Source organism: Pseudophryne corroboree, chromosome 3 (genome assembly GCF_028390025.1).
Source record: "Pseudophryne corroboree isolate aPseCor3 chromosome 3, aPseCor3.hap2, whole genome shotgun sequence".
Taxonomy (NCBI): Eukaryota; Metazoa; Chordata; class Amphibia; order Anura; family Myobatrachidae; genus Pseudophryne; species Pseudophryne corroboree.
The window spans coordinates 511074779-511098359 of NC_086446.1; the positions used below are offsets into that span (position 1 = coordinate 511074779).

Here is a 23581-nt window from a genome sequence, read left to right on the forward strand (position 1 = left end):
CCATGGAAACCACCACAGCCAATAGCTTAAATGTACCGAAGACTGACAGCCACCTCCGACCACTCTCTGCCGGGAGTGGGCGGGAAACTGAGAAAAAAAATGATGGAGAGAGAAAGGGCAAGCGCAAAGTAACGGTTTCAGCGTGATTGATAGTTGAAGTGGCTAATCATGACTGGGATAGGTGTGGTTACTAGCGGGTGGTGGCCAATAGTTGAGGCAGAAAGGTTTAGTAAACCCCTCCTGGTGTCGTGTGGGCGTGGCCGCTGAGGTGACGGTCTGGAAGGACGGGGCCGGGCTGGCGGTTACCGGGAGGCGCAGACAAGGAGCGAGGGAGCTCAGGAGCCGCTGGTAAGAGGGGATGCCGGGCTGGCTGCATGACATAGTGTAACGCATTCATATGCACAGAATAGTACAAATACCCCATCAGTGGTAATTCATACACTTCGGGTATCTGGACATCATCAGGGCACTGAGTGCTAAATATAATTCCCCAAATGCACCGAGTTATAGCCTGATATTTAGTTATATACGGACTCCAATACACTTGTCTTGTGGGTCATATACCTTGATCCAATGGAATACCCTAACCCCCTAAATATGCTGGTGCCACAGAATGTGCCCTAGGCTGAGAAAACACACCCAGCATGCTATATTCACAGGGAGCACCTTCCTTCTCAGATACTCTATGCCCAGAACATACCCTCTCTTCATAACACAAAATGCCCCCTGCTCAAATACTACTATGTTTGGTGGCAGGCAGTCATAGCAAAATCCTTTAGAAATGCAATATAGGATTCATGTAATAATAGTCCATTTAATCCTCAGTCATTTGAGATATTAATATATACTGTGTGAGAGCAGCGTTCCAGAATAGTCGCTCTGGCTTGTCACACTAATTGGTAATTCTATTAAGTAATATTCTAATATACCAGATCTCACTAATATCATGTGGTCTGCAATAAGTCCCAGGTATGTTCTTTTGTCACTTTCTCCATCTTTGTGATATATACCTGTTATATGTGATACCTACCAGTTTAATTATGAAATTGTTTAGCAAGTTTCCTCTAGCCCTCTTCATATTGGTCATGTATCCCAACAATATCACAAATACCGCTCATTCTTCTTATGCCTTTCCCCATACACCCTCTCATTCCCTGCACCCCCAAGCTATGTCCTTCCAATTCTTTTCGTCAGCTGGCTCTCTCTTAAACTTGCAACCGCCACACAACCCCCATAGTCAGGCATCTACATACAAAGTGTTTTTTTTTTTTTTGTAGAGAAAACATTCCTTTCTGCATGCTGTTCATTTCCCCATTAGATTACTGCCTTATTTCTGAAATAGTGTTACAAGTTAATAAGTCATGACCTTACATTTTAAATTCCTCACTCCTTTACATTTGTGTTCACTTGCTGAAGGTTCTCTTATAATAAGGGTTAATTATTTGTCAGTAATGAGGTGTGTTCAGGTTTGCCTGGGGAAATCTTACAACATTGCCGAATGGTAACTGGTGTTTTCCCATTCATTCACCTCTGTGAAGGCAGCCATGTTTCTTTTAGTTCCTGTGGTAGGAGAAGGGTTAAACATTTTAGAACAGGCCGTATGGTCTACTCTTTAGCCCTGGCTGGTGCCCACAAGGGAAGCTTGATTTTCTTCCCATGCTGGTGCCCATGTGCTTTGGGCCCTGCCCATGTGCCCTTGTATGCAAATTATATAACATGGTACCTGATGAAGGTATGAGACGCAATCTCACCATCAGAGGTTGTTAATGTTTAAACCTGTTTAATCCAGACAGCCTTGCTGCAAAATGTGCCCTCCATTCCAGACAATGAATGAATCAGGGCAACTCCCAGGCCTTGGTATTGAGTTGTTTTCAGTCGGGCCTGTAGACTGTTTTACCGTGCTGGGGGAGTGGATTGCAGGAAAAGGGTTAAGTTGGAGGAACAAGCATGGAGCACAGTTACCCGGCTGGATGGGTGGCTGCTCAGATCTCTTATTGCAGCAGCTCGGAGGGAACAAAGAGCTTGTCTACATCATGACTAGCAGCTTCCATTCTCAGTCCTCCTCTTCTCCGTCTAGCCCCCTCCTCTGTACTGCCCCCACCTCACCTCCTACAGGAATATAGCAGCACAGATCAGCACCACTGGACCAGGGCAGCATTCTTTATACCCCTTATACCGGCACCTGGTTTCTTTATGAGGCCCGCCTGTCCCTCATATCCCTTGCAACTATACATGCTGTTCCAGTGTCTCCCCCCTCCCCCCTCTTCTCAAATACATCTGTTTCTTTTATCTGTGAAAATTCTCCTCTAACCTGTCCGTTTTATACCAGATATTTTGCAGCAAGCTGTCCTTCTATAGTCTTCCAGCAGCCACACACCCCTCATATGTGGGTTGGGGACATTGTATTGCATTAACATCTTCATCACTATATTAACTAAAATGTGGCAAATATATTTATAATCTTTCTACAATTATGTCATTTTATTTAAAGATGTGTATAATAAAGGGGACTTTATTTCTCACTGTAAATAGAATTCTCTTTATACAGTGAAATCTTGAAGGCGGATTAAGCCTCTACTAAGTGATATGTCACTGTCTGCCTATTTGAATCAGTATGTGCCACATCTGCTGGGAGACTGGTTCAGTGATGTACTACTGTGTTCTGTGGACTGATTTGTCTGACATTAGTGGCACTGTATTAGTGGTAGGCAATAGATTATGAATTAAGTACATTTTTTGTAAACTGCTCAGAAATATGGCATGTTATGAAAACTGGTGCAAGGAAAGAGGTGGCATCGTCGTCCATAGCAACCATATGCGGACTACCTTTTAGTGTAGTTTAGAAAATGAAAGCATTTACAAAATCTGATTGGTCGCTACAGACAACATAACCTTTTTAATCTGCACATGTTATTGGATATATTCCTCTTGTGCTCCAAGCCAAAAGGACTGCCTGGGGCTCGGAAAAAGGGGTCGAAAAGTTTTCAGTCCCAAAGGGATGTCTGCATTTTTTTTTGACCTGGTTACTGTTCTATTTAGCCTTTTCTGGTGAAGCTTCTTGTACAGGGGAATTGAGTGGTATGTGTAAAGTGCAGTGAGATGATGCTATGGTTCTGTAAAAGATTGGATGACATACACACGTTGGCCTCCTGTCGTTTAACAAGGTTCCATGTGCTAGGAAAGCAGTGACAGGTGACGGTTGTAAGTTAGGTCATCAGTCATTTGGTGTTCATATTGTAATGGGGAAAACTATATGCGGCCTGATTACTAACTACTTCCCTGACTGTTACACAGTGATACCATAACTCTCTTCCAAGTAGGTTGTCTCCTGGGCAGTGGGCAGAGCTGTTGGCAGGTCAAACAATTAAAGCTAAAACCTGGTCTCTTCTACACCCTCTGCAACATATGTTTTCTAGAATTGTAAGGCCAGTGCTGTATATTTCTTGCATTAAAGGACCATTTCACTTTTGGCAAAATGTTTCTAAATAGAAAACTCCGTCTTTACTAGCTGTTTGATGGAACCCATGTCCTCTTTGCTGTGTTTATTTTCAATTAAATCTCCCAAGGAGAACAGATTTACAAAGTAGGCTGCTGCATGTGCAATCTATTTTCCTGCTGTTTCTTGGGCCCTACACACTGGGTGAGAATACTGAAAAATATGAACGATCTTGTTCATTAATGAACGAGATACCGTTCATATCTTTCAGTGTGGAGGCTTGTGCATGCAGGCAAATATGGACGATCTCGTCCATATTTGCCTGCACTGCTATGGAGCCGGGTGACGGGCACTCCCCCTGTCACTGCCGCCGGCACGCCCATAAGGTCCATACACATTAGACGATGTCGCTCTATGAGCGACATCGTCTAATGTTTCCCCTCCGGGGCCGGCCGGTCGGTCGGCGGACGACTGTACACACTGAACGATATGACCACTCAGTGACGTCACGCCTCCGCCAGCCGTGCATGCAGGTCCTGGACAGCAGTCCAGATGCTGCATGCATGCACTGCCGACTTTGACGATCATTGCCGACCCGCGGGGCCACGCATCGGTCGTCGCTGGCGGCATACACACTTGCCGAAAAAATGAGCGACGTCGCTCATTTCATCAGCAAGTGTGTATGGTCCTTTAGTGTGACTTCAGCTGGACTATTACTGTTGGCGTAAGTGATACCTCTATAAAGGTGCATACACATGGAATGATTTGTCAAACAATGTGGGCATTCCCGATCAATTGGACGCCCAATCGTTCTGTGTGTATGCACGATATTGTTCATGGCGCGCTCCCATCGGGTCGTCAGTCGCTTCCCCTGATCTTTCTTCATGTTCAAAAGATCAAGGAGTATGGCTGACGATCTGATACAGTGCTTCGCGCGCGCTGGGGGGCGGATTGGCATAGCGGGCAGTCTTGCACTAGATGGCTCCGTGTGTATGGCCGTCCGATACCCACCTTAAGTTGGCCGGCTGAACTGTGTCACTGCAGGGTGAGTTGGAACTAATAAATTAATAACATATAAAACAAATTGAATATAATAAGCCTCATGAGCCAGTATTATGACCAAACAGTGGATTTATCCATGGACTCTTATTAAGGCCAAATGGTAGTAAGTGTTCCAATGCTTTTGAGATATCGTATCCTGTATGGATATACGTATGATAGTTACCAGATCCCAAGTGGAAAGGCAGGGTATTCCACCTAGCGCGGTACTGATGGTGCTGTCCTGCGCAAAAGTGAATGGTGGTTCTCCCTTTATATTGCTGTATGTCCACAGTTGCGGATCAGTCTCCAGACGGGTGAGCGTGAGATGGATCAAGGCTCTAAAGACCACTGCGGGTCCAATCAAACGTCGGAGTCCAATTTTAGAGAAAAGCAATGGATGGAAGATTCCATAGACTCACTGGCCTTGGCGGTGTCCTGGTCATAGACTGGCAACCTAACGCGTTTCACTGTCTGTTTGGCAGCTTTCTCAAAGGTAGTGTAATGGTTGACCACAAGAACCATGGGATTCTTTAAGTGTGGGAAAACGAGATGTACTACTTGTACCCACACTATGAATCGAACTAAAATTATTACCTTAGGTTCAGAGAAAGAGGTATATAGTATAAAAAGTTTTATCAACTGTGACACCGATTGGGTGATCTATATGCTACACTGTGGTTGTAATTTGAGGTATATTGGTAGGACCACGCGTCCCCTAAAAATTAGATTTATGGAACATCGTCGCAATGTTATAAACAAAAAATTGGATCACAGTGTATCTCGACACTTTTTTGAGTGCCACCAAGGGGACCCTAGCACATTAAAAGTCACCGGTCTAGAACAGATCTTAAAAACAAAACGAGGAGGCGACAGGTTCAAAACCCTTTGTAGACAAGAGGTCTATTGGATATTTAAACTCAGTTCCCTTCATCCCCAAGGACTTAACGAAGCGATGGAATTGAATTCGGTTCTATGAGCCATCGCTTCTGGGAATATGTTCTTAATATGAATAAAAACACATTAGTTTAGTGTGTTTTCACATTATTTATATTCATAGATTGGGGTTATGCTGTTTATCCTTGTCATAGTGTTTATTTATTTGTTTATATATAATTTTTTCGTCTCAATAATATTTAAAAGCAAAAGAAAAAGCACACCTGTATTGTAAGATGTAAAATGTTTTTCCTTTATAGTTTTATTGTTTTTCATGAATTATATTTATAGATAAAACTTTTTTAAGGCTTAGTTTGATCAGTCGGACGATACCATCGGAAGCCGTATAAGAGGGAGAAGAACTACCCTCACCAATGCCTTTACTGCCATTCGGTTATCTATATATTTGTTATTTATTTTCATGTATGTTAAAGGTCCCCGTCTGATAAGAGTACTAGACTTATAGAATGGGAGACATAATATTGGGTATTCGTAGTTTTGTGGTGTAAATAAAGAGTTGTTTAACAAGGTCGTATGGTTTGGTCCGATCACGTGATTGTAAACACGTGACCGGAATGACTATACCGCGAGACATCCAAGCACGAGAGTGGAAATAAGCATTGTATTGTAACCATGGCAACGCGTCCGCTCACGTGTTTATAACATGTGACCGGAAATATGACGTTGCCGGAAGTCCTAATATGGTCATAGTTACCCGACGGCCCGAACCATGTTTACATGGTTGTTATAGCAACGTTTCCAGTTGGTGGTTTACAGCCTATGATAAGGGTTAGAGCGGTCATGTGACTAAGATCACATGATCGTGAGTTTGATTATGAAAAATAATAAAAGTCTTTTTTAAGTTATTTGTGAACTTCGTTTTTTGAATAAAGGATATATGTATTATTTAGTCTGTTCTCCTGCTGCTATTTAGACAATTTGAGATTGTTTTAAACAAATGTATGCAATTAATGTTGGTCCAGGTGCTGAGTATTCTCTCATTAAATCCCCTATATAAGGGGAAGTGAGCCTCTAGTACACTACCTTTGAGAAAGCTGCCAAACAGACAGTGAAACGCGTTAGGTTGCCAGTCTATGACCAGGACACCGCCAAGGCCAGTGAGTCTATGGAATCTTCCATCCATTGCTTTTCTCTAAAATTGGACTCCGACGTTTGATTGGACCCGCAGTGGTCTTTAGAGCCTTGATCCATCTCACGCTCACCCGTCTGGAGACTGATCCGCAACTGTGGACATACAGCAATATAAAGGGAGAACCACCATTCACTTTTGCGCAGGACAGCACCATCAGTACCGCGCTAGGTGGAATACCCTGCCTTTCCACTTGGGATCTGGTAACTATCATACGTATATCCATACAGGATACGATATCTCAAAAGCATTGGAACACTTACTACCATTTGGCCTTAATAAGAGTCCATGGATAAATCCACTGTTTGGTCATAATACTGGCTCATGAGGCTTATTATATTCAATTTGTTTTATATGTTATTAATTTATTTGTATTAAATATTTTTAATGATTTAATATCAGCACCTGGTAGCGCTGTTTTTATATTCTTTGGTGTTTTTTCATGTGGTGACTGACTATCACCTATTATAGCAGCAGCTTTTAGAAACACAGCTCTGTTCAAGCGCCCGTTCTTATAATATACCGATCTATTGGTCTATTATAAATTCTTTTTGAGTTGGAACTAATGTCCTATTACCTGCTTTGATGAAATTGGGCCAGAATAAAGGAACTGCAGTGATTACATAAAACAGAGGATGGACTCTGGATGGAGGGTCTTTATCAAATAGCTGCTGAAGGTGAAATGTACCTTTTTAAAGTCAGATTGTTTCCTATATACAGAACAGGGAACCAATTTGTGGACTGAAACCAATATTTATGTTAATGCAGTCAATCAATTCACCTGGATCCAGTGACATCACTTCAGCTAGGTATACACGGCCAGATAAAATGCCTGTCAGACCAAAGGACATTTTATCTGACACCCAGCAGATATCATGGTCATACATTGTGAGATAGCTCCATGTATGGCCACATGATATCTAAGGAGCAGGGGAAATTTGTGCGTACACTGCCTCATGTGGCTGATTTTCAAATTCAAAATATCTCATCGGACGGACATGCTGGATTATCTGGCATGTCTGACTGATCCATATTGTTGAAGCGGTCGTAAACATACACTCTACAATCAGTGGTGTCGAGAGAGGGGGGAAAGAGGGTACAAATTACCCGGGCCCAGGTCTGATGGTTGGGCCCAGTGGGGGCCCCCTCCCCCTTACATGGCAGCAGCTGCAGCTCTTATCCTCATCCCAGCACAAGCTGCTGTGTGCTGGGCTGCAGTGTGGCCATGGAGGCACTTAAAACACAATTTTTCTTCCAATATTTTTTTACTAACAGTGCATAACCACGCCTGTTGTGATTAGGTCACGCCCCCTGAAAAGTACTTGGGCCCGGCCTGGCTCTCTACTGCCCTGCGTACAATTATGTGGGTGACCCACCGATATCGTGTGTATTGGGCAAATAATTGCATAGTATATGTCCGGAAATGTATAAATAGTGTCATACAAGGAGGATTACAATAGGATAATGAAACAATACAATCTACAATAAAATAAAACAGATTAATCAGACAATACAGGGGCAAATACCATGCAATAAATATACTAGAAAATAAGATAGAAGTAATAATAGGAGCAGTGATCTGGGAGGGGCAGTCAGTGACTGTAATGCTGAAAGTTTGGGGCGCACTATGGACAGGGATAGGGCAGGGTAAAGAGGATCAGTTCATGCTATTCTCCACTATGTTGGGTTTGGTATCCGGTCGTTAGGTTGACCACTATAGGTCGACATGGTTTCTAGGTCGACAGGGACTCTAGGTCGAAATGACAAAATGTCGACATGAGTTTTCACTTTTCTTTTTTCATTTTTTGAACTTTTTCATACTTTACGATCCACATGGACTGCAATTGGGAATGGTAACCTGTGCCAAGCGTAGCAAGTCACCTTGCCCGAAGCTTGCTCGCCATGCGAAGGAACATGGTGCACTAATTGGGGTTTCCAGTCACTGTACGGAGTAAAACGACACCCAAAAAAGTGAAAAAACTCATGTTGGCCTTCTGACACGTCGACCTACTTACTGTCGACTAATAGTGGTCGACCTTGCATGCCTTGTCTGCCTCTTTTGCTGTAATCACAAAGTGGCTAATTCCATTGTGTTATCCGTTAGATAACGGATTTGCATATGATATATATTTATAGGACTCATAAATGCTGTCCAGTTCTTATGTGCAGAGTATTTCCCCATCCATGAAATGTGTTATGCTGCAGAGCATGTTACAGTGCTGATGATGATACATAGGGCCTGATTCTGAGTGGCACGCAATGCTGATCTTCACAGAGTTGAGCAATCTTGTTTTCTATTGCGAAAATCCCTAAAAACTACCTTCATTATAGTTTGTGTACGCACAGAGGCGCAACTGCGATTGAGATGCTTGGTATCGGATATATGTGGGAAATGGGTGTTTTTGGGTGGTTACTATTCAAATGCACAAAAATCGTCCGAGTCACTGAAGCTGGTGCTTACATAGATATTGGAGGCTAACATAGGGCTGGTATAAGTTTCGACAGTGGCGTCTGAAGGCAAACAAAGTGGTATTAGTGTTCCCCCCCACCAGGATTAATGCACAGTAGGGCGCCGAAGTGCCAAGCAGGTAGCGCACACTCAAAAAAGTGGCTGTCCGGCCCCCTCAACGTCACTAATGGTGGTGTGCTTCAGCCGTGGCGTCACTGATGATGCTGGGCTTCCCCCAAACTCTCCATTAAATGTGAATAAATGCCGCCAGTGTGCGCACAGCATTTATTCATGCTGCAGCAATGGCTGTTTAAGCACGGTGCTGCTAAAAGGGCAGGATGCATTTTGCCCTCTAAAAATCGTGCAGGGCGCTGCTATAACAGCCTAGCATGAAGACTAGGTATTACAGCGTAGCCCCTGCACACTCAGACGTATGCTTGTACACCAGGGGAAGGGCTGATACTGGCATAAGTCACAGACGTGACAGCGGCAAAAGATGCTACAGTGGTCTTAGCGTGCGACTCAGAATCTGGCCCATAGTCTCACTGGAAGGTATACCACAGGAAATTGGTAATAGTGTTGTTTGTGAAACGTTTTCATGAAGCAGGAGGATGGTAATGGATTACTTGACAGCAGCTGGCCGTCACAAGGGTTTCATGTTGTTTAATGCAAAAAAGATTAGTGTTTTTCAATTGATACAGTACTCTGTGACCCTTGCTAAGGACAAAGGTTATTTTTATCTAGGTTCTGCCAAGCGAATCGTTTTGTTTGTTGTAGAGAACAGTTTGTGTAAAAAATATTTGAAAAATTATAATTTTTTTTAAATAAAACAATCCTGTAGGATGCATCTGATAAAAATAGTGTTTGTAGACTGTATTGTTTAGCACTATGGTATTTCCTATGGTACTGGTTGTTACAGCTGTATTCAACCACAGGGTCTGATTTGTGGACTTGTTGTTGAGGTGTGAGGACAACTTTAGGGAGCACTGCTCTTAAGGTTTAGGTTTATGTCACACCTGTGATTAAAATACTGGCTCTTAAGTGCGGTATTTAATCTTTAAAGCATAGACACTTTTAGCAAAAGAATCTCGGAACCATAATTTGTTGTGTTTCTAAATGCTGGTTCCAAGTCTGCATTAATCAATACGTATCTGTGTTAGAGATTAAGTGGGAGATGTGCTAAGCAGTGATAAAAGTGGAGAAGTGAGCCAGTGGAGAAGTTGCCCATGGCAACCAATCAGCATTGATGTAATGTTTATAATTTGCATACTATAAAAGTATACAGAGCAGTTGATTGGTTGCCATAAGCAACTTCTCCACTGGCTCACTTCTGCACTTTTATCACTGCTTAGTACAACCCCCCCCCCCCCCTCCTCCCCCCCAATGCAGCTTTTAGAAGCTGGTGTTTAGGTGGAATACATGTGTTTTACAGGCAAACAGGATGCCGGCTGTCAGTATACCGACGGCGGCATCCCATTTGTCTGATTTCGTGCAGCGAGTCCCCTTGCGGGCTTGTTGCACTCGCCGAGCCTCTGGCCTGGTGTCTCGCTTTGCTTGTCACAGGTTGTATTCCCACTCGGTTGGTGGTGTCGACCCACCAACCGAGTGGGAATACCCCGAAGTGGTCAGGATTCCAGCCATCGGAATTTCACCAGCTGCCAGGATTCTGGCGTCAGTCTTGTGAACGCCATGATCCCGACAGCCGGTATTTTTACTGAATCCCGTTTAGGTCGCTCATCTGTTGCTGCCCTAAGTGCTGTGTAGATTTAGGCTTTTATAGCTACACATGGTGCAGGATATCTGGATATTGTGTTCATTCTAGCACCCTGCACCTATTCAGTGATGAGGGCATATTTTAATTTTGAAGGGCAAAATTTTATACATGATGTATCCCTACAGATCACGTCTAAAATTTTGCCCTTCAAAATTAAAATATGCCCTCATCACTGAATAGGTGCAGGGTGCTAGAATGAACATTATGCATATCCTAACACCGTTTGTTTCAAATCTAATTAACTATGTGTTCAATTTGTGAGTTGTTTATATATAATGTATGAAAATAATTGCTCATTAAGGGGATCAGGCTAAAATGAAAACAAATTTGAAATGTAGGGTTGTTGAATTGGGGCACGGACCAGTTGCATGCCTTCAATACCTAATACAGTAGTCAGTCTATCTTCTTACACATTTCTACTGTGAACTCCATAGCCATTCCTAGTTTTGGGTGGACAACTACCTTAAACCTTAGTTTGAGTAAATTAGGTAATCGTAATAATTTAAAATAGTGCCTCCCAATCCCTTTGATTTGGCATACTAATATAAGTACATGTAAGATGCTAGGTGAATCTTTGACTTTTCATTTTCAATAAAAGCACATTTCATATATTATACCCGTTGCGTAAGTTCAATGTCTTTTAAAACATTTCTCTAATTGCAGTTCTGTCCACTTGTTTCCACATATGTTAATTTGTGATAATCAGTCTCTATTTAAAGTGACCTCAAAGCACTGTGGTATGATTCAGGTGATTAATATTGACCATGCTGTCTTCTATTCTTAGGTGATTCCTAGACACTCCCAAGTCATAATGTCTCAAAGAGTGGGACAGGATGACCCAGAGCGATACCTCTTTGTGGACCGTGATGTGGTCTACAATCCTGCCACCCAGGCTGACTGGACAGCCAAGAAGCTGGTGTGGGTGCCATCGGAACGGCATGGGTTTGAGGCTGCCAGCATTAAGGAGGAGCGAGGAGACGAGGTAGTGGTGGAGCTAGCTGAGAATGGCAAGAAGGCGATGGTGAACAAAGATGACATCCAGAAAATGAACCCACCCAAGTTTTCCAAAGTTGAGGATATGGCGGAGCTGACATGCCTAAATGAAGCTTCCGTGCTGCACAATCTGAAGGACAGATATTACTCAGGACTCATCTACGTAAGTACTTTGTGGTATATGACCATTGAATTGTTAAAGTGTACCCATGAACTACATACAGTAGCGCTGCCATTTTATGGTGTAATCCAGTAGTTCACTGTGAAGTAGTATAAAATGGGCTGCATTCTCATGTCTGACTGAAATGTCAGACAGAGGCTCAGCAATTAGGTCATTTTTAATATTTCTCCATAAAAACACAAATATTTGCTGTTAAGTTTGCAGCTAGAAGCCAGCAGAACTTTACTACAGAGGGTTAGATGTCTTGTCCTTTGCTAGTGAGAGCTGGGACAGATTTCCATTGCATTGCAAACTTTGTTCTCGACTTTCATATATTTGCTCTCTCTATGCTCTTTTGAGAATCTGACATCTGCTTCTTCATTGGGTTTATTAAATTAGTGGCGATGTACGGCTGCACACATCATCACTAATTATGGCAATCCTGTATATTTGTGATGCAAGAAACAAATATGTGAAATTGGTGGTCGCATGTTGCCAGAAAATAAGTGAGACAGTGAGAACGTAGCCATCTAATAAACCTGTGACACCAATAACCTGGGTCTGACCTGCTTGAAATCCCATTCACGCTCCAGACTGGACCCGAGTTTGGGTCATTCCTTTGCCGGCGCTCGGAAATGACATCATTATGAAGTGCCAGTATTTCGGCCCTCTGCATACCATTAGCATAAACTGGGTCGCACCGTTCACATTGCGGGCTGCGCAGGTCAGTCCCAGGTTTGATCTTGGTCACGACCAGGGTAACCCAGCCCTTGTTGACCCTCAAGCCAGGACCTTCCATTGATATACAGCGTTGTCATATTTTTTTACCTTTTCGTAACAGCTATTTGTTATTAGAGGAATGACTGTTTGCACTTCCGTCTAGAGCAGGGGTGGGGAACCTTTGGTCCTCCTGCTGTTGTTGAACTACACATACCAGCATACCTTGCTACAGTTTTGTTATTTGGCCATTCTAAAACTGTTGCAGGGCATGCTGGGGTGTGTAGTGCAACAGCAGCTGGAGGACCGAAGGTTCCCCATCCCTGGTCTAGAGTACAAGTAATTATTTTATTGTGTGATTAGGATTTGACTCTGCAAGACCCAACATAAAGCAATCAAACATTTACTAATCAATATTGTTGCATTAGGTAATTGTATAAATTAGTTTGATACAATTCTACTCAAACCATATATTACCACAAAATCAGAGATCTGTGTTTATAACCACAGCGCTTTAACACAAAAGTATAGACAAATAAAAATCACCATAACCACCAAAAATCGGCAAAGGGGTTAAAAGTTCCAAAGCAGCAGAAAAGTTTTTGTTTGAAATATCCAATAGGTAATGTTGACAACACTCCTGTTGTCAACATGTTTCAGCCCTGGCCTGGGCCTTTATCAAGACATTGGGCAAAGAAACCTTGATGGGCTTATAGCTTCTTAATCAAAGTGTGAATGGGGTACGCTCCTAAGCCACCTCTTTATCATATAAAAATACACTAAGAACTGTGGATACATAAAAGGAATCTACTACACATTGGTCTTTATTTTTATTCCCTTACATGTTACTATACCCTGAAGAAACTCCATCAGAACATTCGCTTTGAGGACTCCATCACAGGAACCTTCATTAAGGGACGTTATGGTGATTTTTATTTGTCTATAATTTTGTGTTAAAGTGCTGAGGTTATAAACACAGATCTCTGATTTTTTGTTGTTTTGGAGATGTGGTGACATCTGATGAGGTCTGCTATACCATAGCTGCTGAGCGCCTGTTCTGGAACACACCTTAACTATACTGTGAAACCATATATTGTATGTGTATATATAAATATATACATAAAGATTGATAGATAAATATGCATTTGTGTATAATTTTCTTTAAAAGTCAACCCATTACTAGTTTACCATGTGATTACTGTTCATGGGATTCGGGAGGTGGCTGCGGAGACACCTTACAGTGGAAGATACCTTCCGTCTCTGAATATTGTTGTCAGAAACACTTTGAATGACCATTTGCCTTAGCCTGTTAAAGAGTCGTCATCCAGTGTAGGACATGACATTATGAGAATCATAATAATGTCCTGTGGCTCCAAACCTGTAATTCGGTATCTTTACTCGTCTGCCTCAGTGGTAAGAGGCCACGTTTTATGAATCTATCAAGTAAAAGCAAAAATAACTACTGCACACGTGTTATGTTATGTATGGATTTGGTTCGGTATGCCAGCGGCCAGAATCCCAACAGGTGTGAACCACTAAGCTAACCCTCCACATTCCTCCCGCAGCCTAACTCTAGCCCTCCCTAGTGTTCACGCTAGGCAGTTTTAGCAGGGCGCTGCGCCCTGCCCAATTTTTTTTAAGGGCAAAACCTGCCCTGCCCTTTCTGTGGCGCCCTGCTAAAACTGCTGCCTGCTTCCTGCCCTCACAGCGTGTAAAGATGCGCGCGGCATCCATTCACGCTGAGAGAGCGCTTGGGGGAAGCCCAGCACCTCCATAGGTGCTGGGCACGCCCCCAACAGTGATGCCGCCCACGCCCCCTTTTATTACCCGCGATGACCCCGCCTACTATTTTGCATGACCGTGCCCCCTTTTCGGCACGCGCGGCTTCGCCACGCGCTAGTGCCCCTCTAGAACCGGTGCCCTGCCCGGCCCGGATTCTAGAGTGAACACTACCAGGCTACCCCCCCCCCACAGCCTAACCCCAACTCTCCCTTCCGCAGCCTCACCCGAATGCTCATACATTCAGGATTCCAGCAGCTGCATTCTGACAGGTGTCAGGATTCCAGCGCTGGTCTTCTGACCGCTGTCATCCCGTCCGTTAAGATGCCAGCTACATCCCGTTATGTATGACTAGTTGGGTATTGTCTAAACTTAATACCTTCCATGCAATATTACAGTGACAATATTTTCTACATTTTGTTAACAAAATTTTTCTCTGACGTCCTAGTGGATGCTGGGAACTCCGTAAGGACCATGGGGAATAGACGGGCTCCGCAGGAGACTGGGCACTCTAAGAAAGAATTAGGACTACTGGTGTGCACTGGCTCCTCCCTCTATGCCCCTCCTCCAGACCTCAGTTAGAATCTGTGCCCGGCTCGAGCTGGTTGCACACTAGGGGCTCTCCTGAGCTCCTAGTAAAGAAAGTATTTATTAGGTTTTTTATTTTCAGTGAGATCTGCTGGCAACAGACTCACTGCTACGAGGGACTTAGGGGAGAGAAGCGAACCTACCTGCATGCAGCTAGCTTGGGCTTCTAGGCTACTGGATACCATTAGCTCCAGAGGGATCGAACACAGGCCCAGCCTCGGTCGTCCGGTTCCGGAGCCGCGCCGCCGTCCCCCTTGCAGAGCCAGAAGACGGAAGATTCCGAGGAGAAAATCGGCGGCTGAAGACTCCGGTCTTCATTAAGGTAGCGCACAGCACTGCAGCTGTGCGCCATTGCTCCCCATGCACACCACATACTCCGGTCACTGATGGGTGCAGGGCGCTGGGGGGGGGGGGGGGGGGGGGCGGGGGGCGCGCCCTGGGCTGCAATTAGATTACCTTAAAAATGGCAGAAAACACATAATATAGTCTAATAAACTATATATGTGTAAAAATCCCCTGCCATAATATTAATATAAAGAGCGGGAGAAGCCCGCCGAAAAAGGGGCGGGGCTATCTCCCTCAGCACACTGGCGCCATTTCCTCTTCACAGCTCCGCTGGAAGGACGCTCCCCAGGCTCTCCCCTGCAGTTTCCAGGCTCAATAGGGTAAAAAAGAGAGGGGGGGCACTAAATTTAGGCGCCATACTGTGTATTATAGCTGCTATAGGGAAAATCACTTTGTGTAGTGTAAATCCCTGTGTTATATAGCGCTGTGGTGTGTGCTGGCATACTCTCTCTCTGTCTCCCCAAAGGACTTGGTGGGGTCCTGTCCTCAGTCAGAGCATTCCCTGTGTGTGTGCGGTGTGTCGGTACGGCTGTGTCGACATGTTTGATGAGGAGGCTTATGTGGAGGCGGAGCAGGTGCCGATAAATGTGATGTCACCCCCTGCGGGGTCGACACCAGAGTGGATGGATATGTGGAAGGTATTAACCGACAGTGTCAACTCCTTACATAAAAGGTTTGATGACATAACAGCTGTGGGACAGCCGGCTTCTCAGCCAGTGCCTGCCCAGGCGTCTCAAAGGCCATCAGGGGCTCAAAAACGCCCGCTACCTCAGATGGCAGACACAGATGTCGACACGGAGTCCGACTCCAGTGTCGACGACGATGAGACTAATGTACATTCCACTAAGGCTATCCGTTGCATGATTACGGCAATGATAAATGTGTTGCACATTTCTGACATTAACCCAGGTACCACTAAAAAGGGTATTATGTTTGGGGAGAAAAAGCAACCAGTGGTTTTTCCCCCTTCAGATGAGTTAAATGAAGTGTGTGAAGAAGCGTGGGCATCCCCTGATAAAAAATTAGTGATTTCCAAAAAGTTACTAATGGCGTACCCTTTCCCGCCAGAGGACAGGGTACGTTGGGAGACATCCCCCCGAGGGTGGATAAAGCGCTCACATGCTTGTCAAAAAAGGTGGCACTACCGTCTCAAGATACGGCCGCCTAAAAGGAGCCTGCGAATAGAAAGCAGGAGGCTATCCTTAAGTCTGTATATACACATTCAGGTACTATACTGAGACCTGATATTGCTTCAGCATGGATGTGCAGTGCTGCAGCAGCGTGGTCTGATTCCCTGTCTGATAATATGGATTCCCTTGACAGGGACACTATATTGCTAACCATAGAGCATATTAAAGACGTAGTCTTATACATGAGAGATGCACAGAGGGATATTTGCCGGCTGGCATCTAGAATAAATGCAATGTCCATTTCTGCCCGGAGAGTATTATGGACTCGGCAGTGGACAGGTGATGCGGATTCTAAAAGGCACATGGAGGTTTTGCCTTACAAGGGTGAGGAATTGTTTGGGGATGGCCTCTCGGACCTCGTTTCCACAGCGACAGCTGGGAAGTCGACATTTTTACCCCAGGTTCCCTCACAGCCAAAGAAAGCACCGTATTATCAGGTACAGTCCTTTCGGCCCCAGAAAGGCAAGCGGGTTAAAGGCGCGTCCTTTCTGCCCAGAGGCAGGGGTAGAGGGAAAAAGCTGCACCATGCAGCCAGTTCCCAAGAAGAGAAATCCTCCCCTGCTTCCACTAAATCCACCGCATGACGCTGGGGCTCCACTGGTGGAGCCAGGTGCGGTGGGGGCCCGTCTCCGGAATTTCAGCGACCGGTGGGTTCGCTCACAGGTGGATCCCTGGGTTCTACAAGTGGTATCTCAGGGATACAAGCTGGAATTCGAGACGTCTCCCCCTCGCCGTTACCTCAAATCAGCCTTGCCAGCTACTCCCCCGGACAGGGAGGTGGTGCTGGCGGCAATTCACAAGCTGTTCCTCCAGTAGGTGATAATAAAAGTTCCCCTCCTTCAACAGGGACGGGGTTACTATTCCACAATGTTTGTGGTACCGAAACCAGACGGTTCGGTGAGACCCATTCTAAATTTAAAATCCTTGAACACTTTTATATAAGAAGGTTCAAGTTCAAAATGGAATCGCTCAGGGCGGTTATTGCAAGCCGGGAAGAAGGGGATTACATGGTATCACTGGACATCAAGGATGCGTACCTGCATGTCCCCATTTACCCACCTCACCAGGTGTACCTCCGGTTTGTGGTACAAGACTGCCATTACCAATTCCAGACGTTGCCGTTTGGTCTGTCCACGGCACCGAGGGTATTTACCAAGGTAATGGCCGAAATGATGATACTCCTTCGAAAGAAGGGTGTTCTCATTATCCCATACTTGGACTATCTCCTTATAAAGGAGTAGCACTATCTCAGGAAGTGCTACAACAGCACGGCTGGATTCTGAATATTCCAAAGTCGCAGCTGGTTCCTACGACGTGTCTGCTGTTCCTGGGTATGATTCCGGACACAGAACAGAAGAAGGTGTTTCTACCGGAGGAGAAGGCCAAGGAGTTGTCATCTTTGGTCAGAGACCTCCTGAAACCAAAACAGGTGTCGGTGCATCACTGCACGCCGCGAGTCCTGGGAAAGATGGTAGCTTCTTACGAGGCAATTCCATTCGGCAGGTTCCATGCAAGGATCTTTCAGTGGGATCTGTTAGACAAGTGGTCCGGATCGCATCTTCAGATGCATCGGCTGATCACCCTGTCCACGAGGGCCAGGGTGTCTCTGCTGTGGTGGCTGCAGAGTGCTCATTTTTTAGAGGGCCGCAGATTCGGCATACAGGACTGGGTCCTGGTAACCACGGATGCAAGCCTCCGAGGTTGGGGGGCAGTCACGCAGGGAAGAAACTTCCAAGGACAATGGTCGAGTCAGGAGGCTTCCCTACACATAAATATTCTGGAACTAAGGGCCATTTACAATGCCCTAAGTCAGGCAAGACCCCTGCTTCAAAACCAGCCGGTGCTGATTCAATCAGACAACATCACGGCGGTCGCCTATGTAAACCGACAGGGCGGCACAAGAAGCAGGATGGCGATGGCAGAAGCCACAAGGATTCTCCGATGGGCGGAAAATCACGTGATAGCACTGTCGGCAGTGTTCATTCCGGGAGTGGACAACTGGGAAGCAGACTTCCTCAGCAGGCACGACCTCCACCCGGGAGAGTGGGGACTTCATCCAGAAGTCTTCCAACTGATTGTAAACCGTTGGGAAAGGCCACAGGTGGACATGATGGCGTCCCGCCTAAACAAAAAGCTAAAAAGATATTGCGCCAGGTCAAGGGACCCTCAGGCGATAGCTGTGGACGCTCTAGTGACACCGTGGGTGTACCAGTCGGTTTATGTGTTCCCTCCTCTTCCTCTCATACCAAAGGTGCTGAGGATAATAAGAAAGAGAGGAGTAAGAACTATACTCATCGTTCCGGATTGGCCAAGAAGGACTTGGTACCCGGAACTTCAAGAAATGATCTCAGAGGACCCTTGGCCTCAGCCTCTCAGACTGGACCTGCTACAGCAGGGGCCCTGTCTGTTCCAAGACTTACCGCGGCTGCGTTTGACGGCATGGCGGTTGAACGCCGGATCCTGATGGAAAAGGGCATTCCGGTTGAAGTCATTCCTACGCTGATAAAAGCTAGGAAAGATGAGACAGCAAAGCATTATCACCGCATATGGCGAAAATATGTTGCTTGGTGTGAGGCTATGAAGGCCCCCACAGAAGAATTTCAGCTGGGTCGATTTCTGCACTTCCTACAGTCAGGAGTGACTATGGGCCTAAAATTGGGTTCCATTAAAGTCCAGATTTCGGCCCTGTCTATTTTCTTTCAAAAAGAACTGGCTTCACTGCCTGAAGTTCAGACGTTTGTTAAGGGAGTGCTGCATATTCAGCCCCCTTTTGTGCCCCCAGTGGCACCTTGGGATCTCAACGTTGTGTTGGATTTCCTAAAATCACATTGGTTTGAGCCACTTCAGACCGTGGAATTAAAATATCTCACGTGGAAAGTGGTCATGCTTTTGGCCTTAGCTTCGGCTAGTCGGGTGTCAGAATTGGCGGCTTTGTCCTGTAAAAGCCCCTATCTGATCTTCCATATGGACAGAGCAGAATTGAGGACGCGTCCCCAATTCCTCCCTAAGGTGGTATCAGCGTTTCATTTGAACCAACCTATTGTGGTGCCTGCGGCTACTCAGGACTTGGAGGCCTCCAAGTTGCTGGACGTAGTCCGGGCCCTAAAAATCTATGTTTCCAGGACGGCTAGAGTCAGAAAGACTGACTCGCTGTTTATCCTGCATGCACCCAACAAGCTGGGTGCTCCTGCTTCTAAGCAGACTATTGCTCGCTGGATCTGCTCCACGATTCAACTTGCACATTCTGCGGCTGGACTGTCGCATCCTACATCAGTAAAGGCCCATTCCACGAGGAAGGTGGGCTCTTCTTGGGCGGCTGCCCGAGGGGTCTCGGCTTTACAACTTTGCCAAGCTGCTACCTGGTCGGGATCAAACACGTTTGCAAAATTCTACAAGTTTGATACCCTGGCTGAGGAGGACCTTGAGTTTGCTCATTCGGTGCTGCAGAGTCATCCGCACTCTCCCGCCCGTTTGGGAGCTTTGGTATAATCCCCATGGTCCTTACGGAGTTCCCAGCATCCACTAGGACGTCAGAGAAAATAAGAATTTACTCACCGGTAATTCTATTTCTCGTAGTCCGTAGTGGATGCTGGGCGCCCGTCCCAAGTGCGGATTGTCTGCAATACTTGTATGTAGTTATTGCTTAACTAAAGGGTTATTGTTGAGCCATCTGTTCGTGAGGCTCAGTTGTTATTCATACTGTTAACTGGGTATAGTATCACGAGTTGTACGGTGTGATTGGTGTGGCTGGTATGAGTCTTACCCGGTATTCCAAATCCTTTCCTTATTGTGTCAGCTCTTCCGGGCACAGTTTCCCTAACTGAGGTCTGGAGGAGGGGCATAGAGGGAGGAGCCAGTGCACACCAGTAGTCCTAATTCTTTCTTAGAGTGCCCAGTCTCCTGCGGAGCCCGTCTATTCCCCATGGTCCTTACGGAGTTCCCAGCATCCACTACGGACTACGAGAAATAGAATTACCGGTGAGTAAATTCTTATTTTTGCATCATTACATTTTGGAGCTTACAGTGTAAATTATCTAGCACAAGAGCATCAAAAGGAACCTGCACAAACATAGGGCGAAAGTACAGACTTCAGACAGTTGGTGGCCGGTTTGCAATCAATTTCATAACCCAGCATTCAGTCAACAAGGCTAACCACTGTGCCATAGTTTTAGAGTCTTCATTTCCACAAATATTTTTTTGTGTCAAGTGTGCGCTGCTTCATTTGTGGGCATAGCTTTGTGATGGAAGGTGTGGTTTGGATAAATCTTTGTGGCATTTGAGTGTATCAAGTAGAGAGGCCTCATTTAGAAAAGGTGCATTGGGAGGTAGTGTATGTGCAACACTTAAATTAACTATAAAAAGTAATATCTGCTAGAAGTACTGGCCACTGTATCTTGGCTTATAAATATTGACTCCTTATTATCCATCTTCTAAAGGCCGTTCAGACAGTATTTAGAGACCCGACATTATGTCATTGGGGTCGATTCAATTCGGCAACTTATGAATAGCGCCGGGAATTAGCTCCCGACGCTATTCAATTCAGCTGCTAGTTACCCGCAATTGTCGGGAATTCTTCTCTCATCCCCGGGGGGTGAGAGAAGAAAACCGACAAAAGTGCTGCCGCGCGGCCGGCGCGAGGCTGATTCTGTCGGGAATCAGCATCACCGCGGGTAGTTAAGTCGGAGAATGCCCGTTCTCCCGACAAAACTACCTGTTAAGTCGGCGAGAACGGGCTTTCTCCGACTTAACTTTAGCTTAATTGAATAGCGTCGGGAGCTAATTCCCGGCGCTATTCATAAGTTGCCGAATTGAATCGACCCCATTGATAATAGGAAGAAGGTAATAGGCCACATTCTCATGAATGTGGCCCGGAAGGGCTGCCTTCACCTTGCTAATTTTGTTCAGGCAATGGGTATGCTTTAAGTCAGAGGTTCTCAAACGTGGTCCTCAAGGCACCACAGTGGTACAGATTTTAGGTTTATCCATGGCTCAGTAGAGATGGTTAAATCAAATTGACTGAGGTGCTAATTAAGTCACCTGTGGTCAAGCGTGAATATACTTAAAACCTGGACTGTTGGGGTGCCTTGAGGATCGCGTTTAAGAACCTCTGCTTTAAGGGGACTAAACATGGAATGCAAATGGATTTCTTTCTAGATTTGAGATGAGCCTACTGTAGCTTTTTTACCTTTGTACATCAGATTTTCAGCTGTGGTCCATTGTGGGAACTGGATGGTCACATTCAAAGGGCGGAATTCAATTGTTCTCCATGCGTCTGGCACCGGATGACGCCCGATAGAGCAATCCATCTGTTGCTCTGTTCGTGTGCAATTAGTTGCGGGGAGACACCTTTCTGCTTGCACCCCTGTGCTGGTGAGCAGAAATGTGCAAAGAGTGACCCGTTTGGGTGCCCAAACGGCACTTTTCGCAACCTGTCCAGTACTTTGGTCAGGTTTAGCCGTATTATGCGGCAAAACCAGATACTAATGTCCACGATTATCACGAAAACATACATTTCAATAGTAGGCGATAAAACAATTGAATCACCCTCAAAGAATAAAATGGTCACATGCATTGCACTGTGACAAATAGCAATATTATGAGGCAGAATTAACGTTCTTATTGTGCGGTAATTTCACTTGTTCCCGCTTAATGTACAATTCAATTGAAAAAGCCTTATCTCAGCGGTTGCACAGCAGTGTTCCGTGATGTTCAGTGTGAGTAAAATGGGGAAATCAGACTGTACTCCCAAAAAGTGCAACATTATATTGGATAACAGTATAAAAGGGTATAAATGGCCCAAAGCAAAGTATTTGGGGCTCTTAAAAGGTGTGGCTGATTTTTGGGGTGCATAAAAATTCCAGCAAGTCGTGTTGTTGTGTTTTTTATTTTATTTTTTTGTCATTTCCCCCCCCAATCCTTTAAAAATGGTATATACCTGTAATTCCCACCTGCAAGCTTAAAACAAACCTGTCCGATCAATACAACACTCTATATACCTGCCCCACATCATTTAACTCAGTATTCTGCATATCACCTAAAAATGAGGGGTCAAATTAAGCTAATTAAAAACCAAGTGCCTAATTAATCACTAATTTGTTCCAGGGGTTCTGAACCAAATCCAATTATTTTTACCTTAAAATAGTGATTTCCCCCCAAATTTTCTCAGGGGCTGCAAAGAAAAATCTTATTACGGGTTAATACAGTTTCACATCAGCAGATAAAATTAAATATCAAAAATTTTGGTGACGGCCGCGGCAAGTTGCATTTAGCCGCGATAACCCTTGAATTCCGCCCTATATGCAATATTGAATACCTATCATATCATGGTTTTCACATGTGTATTTAAGTGACCCTCATTGCCTTTTTTAAGAGATATTTGCATTTTTGTGACCATTTTTAATTGTTGCCACTTCATTTCATAAATATATTACACCTACTGTAAAATCAATGTTCTTTAAAGCTCTATATTCTACTTTACAGTGTGTGGTGAGTTTTGAAGGCTTGTAGTGTTTATCTGCATAACTAGCTGTTTCTGGTCAGGAGGGGAAGGCATAGCAAGTCTCCGCCAAGGAATGGTTGTGGTCTGACCAAGTATGTTATGTGTCAGAGGGAAAGAATGGATGGAGCATTCATTTGGTGTAGAAAGAAAGGTAGCCTTTGCCAGCAGATAAGCGAGGCGAGGGATGCTATAGAATGCAGACGTCTGTCACTTTTCTATTTCAGTCTGCTAAGAGTGTCTTCAGGAATCCATTGAGACTGCTAATCTCCTGTTAGTAGTAGATAGCTTGAAGCTTTTTAGGCATGGGATGGAGTTCATACTAAAATTCCTTTTGTCTGACCTAATACACGTGAAAACTGAATTTAACCTGAAGAAAAGTGCTCTTTTTAATGAATGGCTAACTTTCAGCATCAGGTCTCTGTACACAGGAGTCCTCTGTCTATAACCTTTCATTTGCTCAGACACACAGCACAAGTACCTAGTGATACCTAAACCTCTGGATTAGCAGTATTATGAGAACTATAGAC

The 23581-nt window shown here is 44.9% G+C and overlaps 1 protein-coding gene across 2 annotated transcripts in view; it reads left to right on the top strand.

The window, feature by feature from the left end:
* The first annotated feature begins 251 nt into the window (after nucleotides 1–251).
* The window catches only part of MYH10 (myosin heavy chain 10), a 321458-nt gene continuing 298128 nt past the window's right edge, over nucleotides 252–23581 (top strand). For both annotated transcript variants that reach the window (XM_063961060.1, XM_063961061.1), the window contains exons 1-2: nucleotides 252–348; nucleotides 11568–11939. In XM_063961060.1, the coding sequence (XP_063817130.1) occupies nucleotides 11595–11939 (345 nt within the window). In that variant the 5' untranslated portion in view covers nucleotides 252–348; nucleotides 11568–11594. The remainder of the gene's footprint in view (nucleotides 349–11567; nucleotides 11940–23581) is intronic.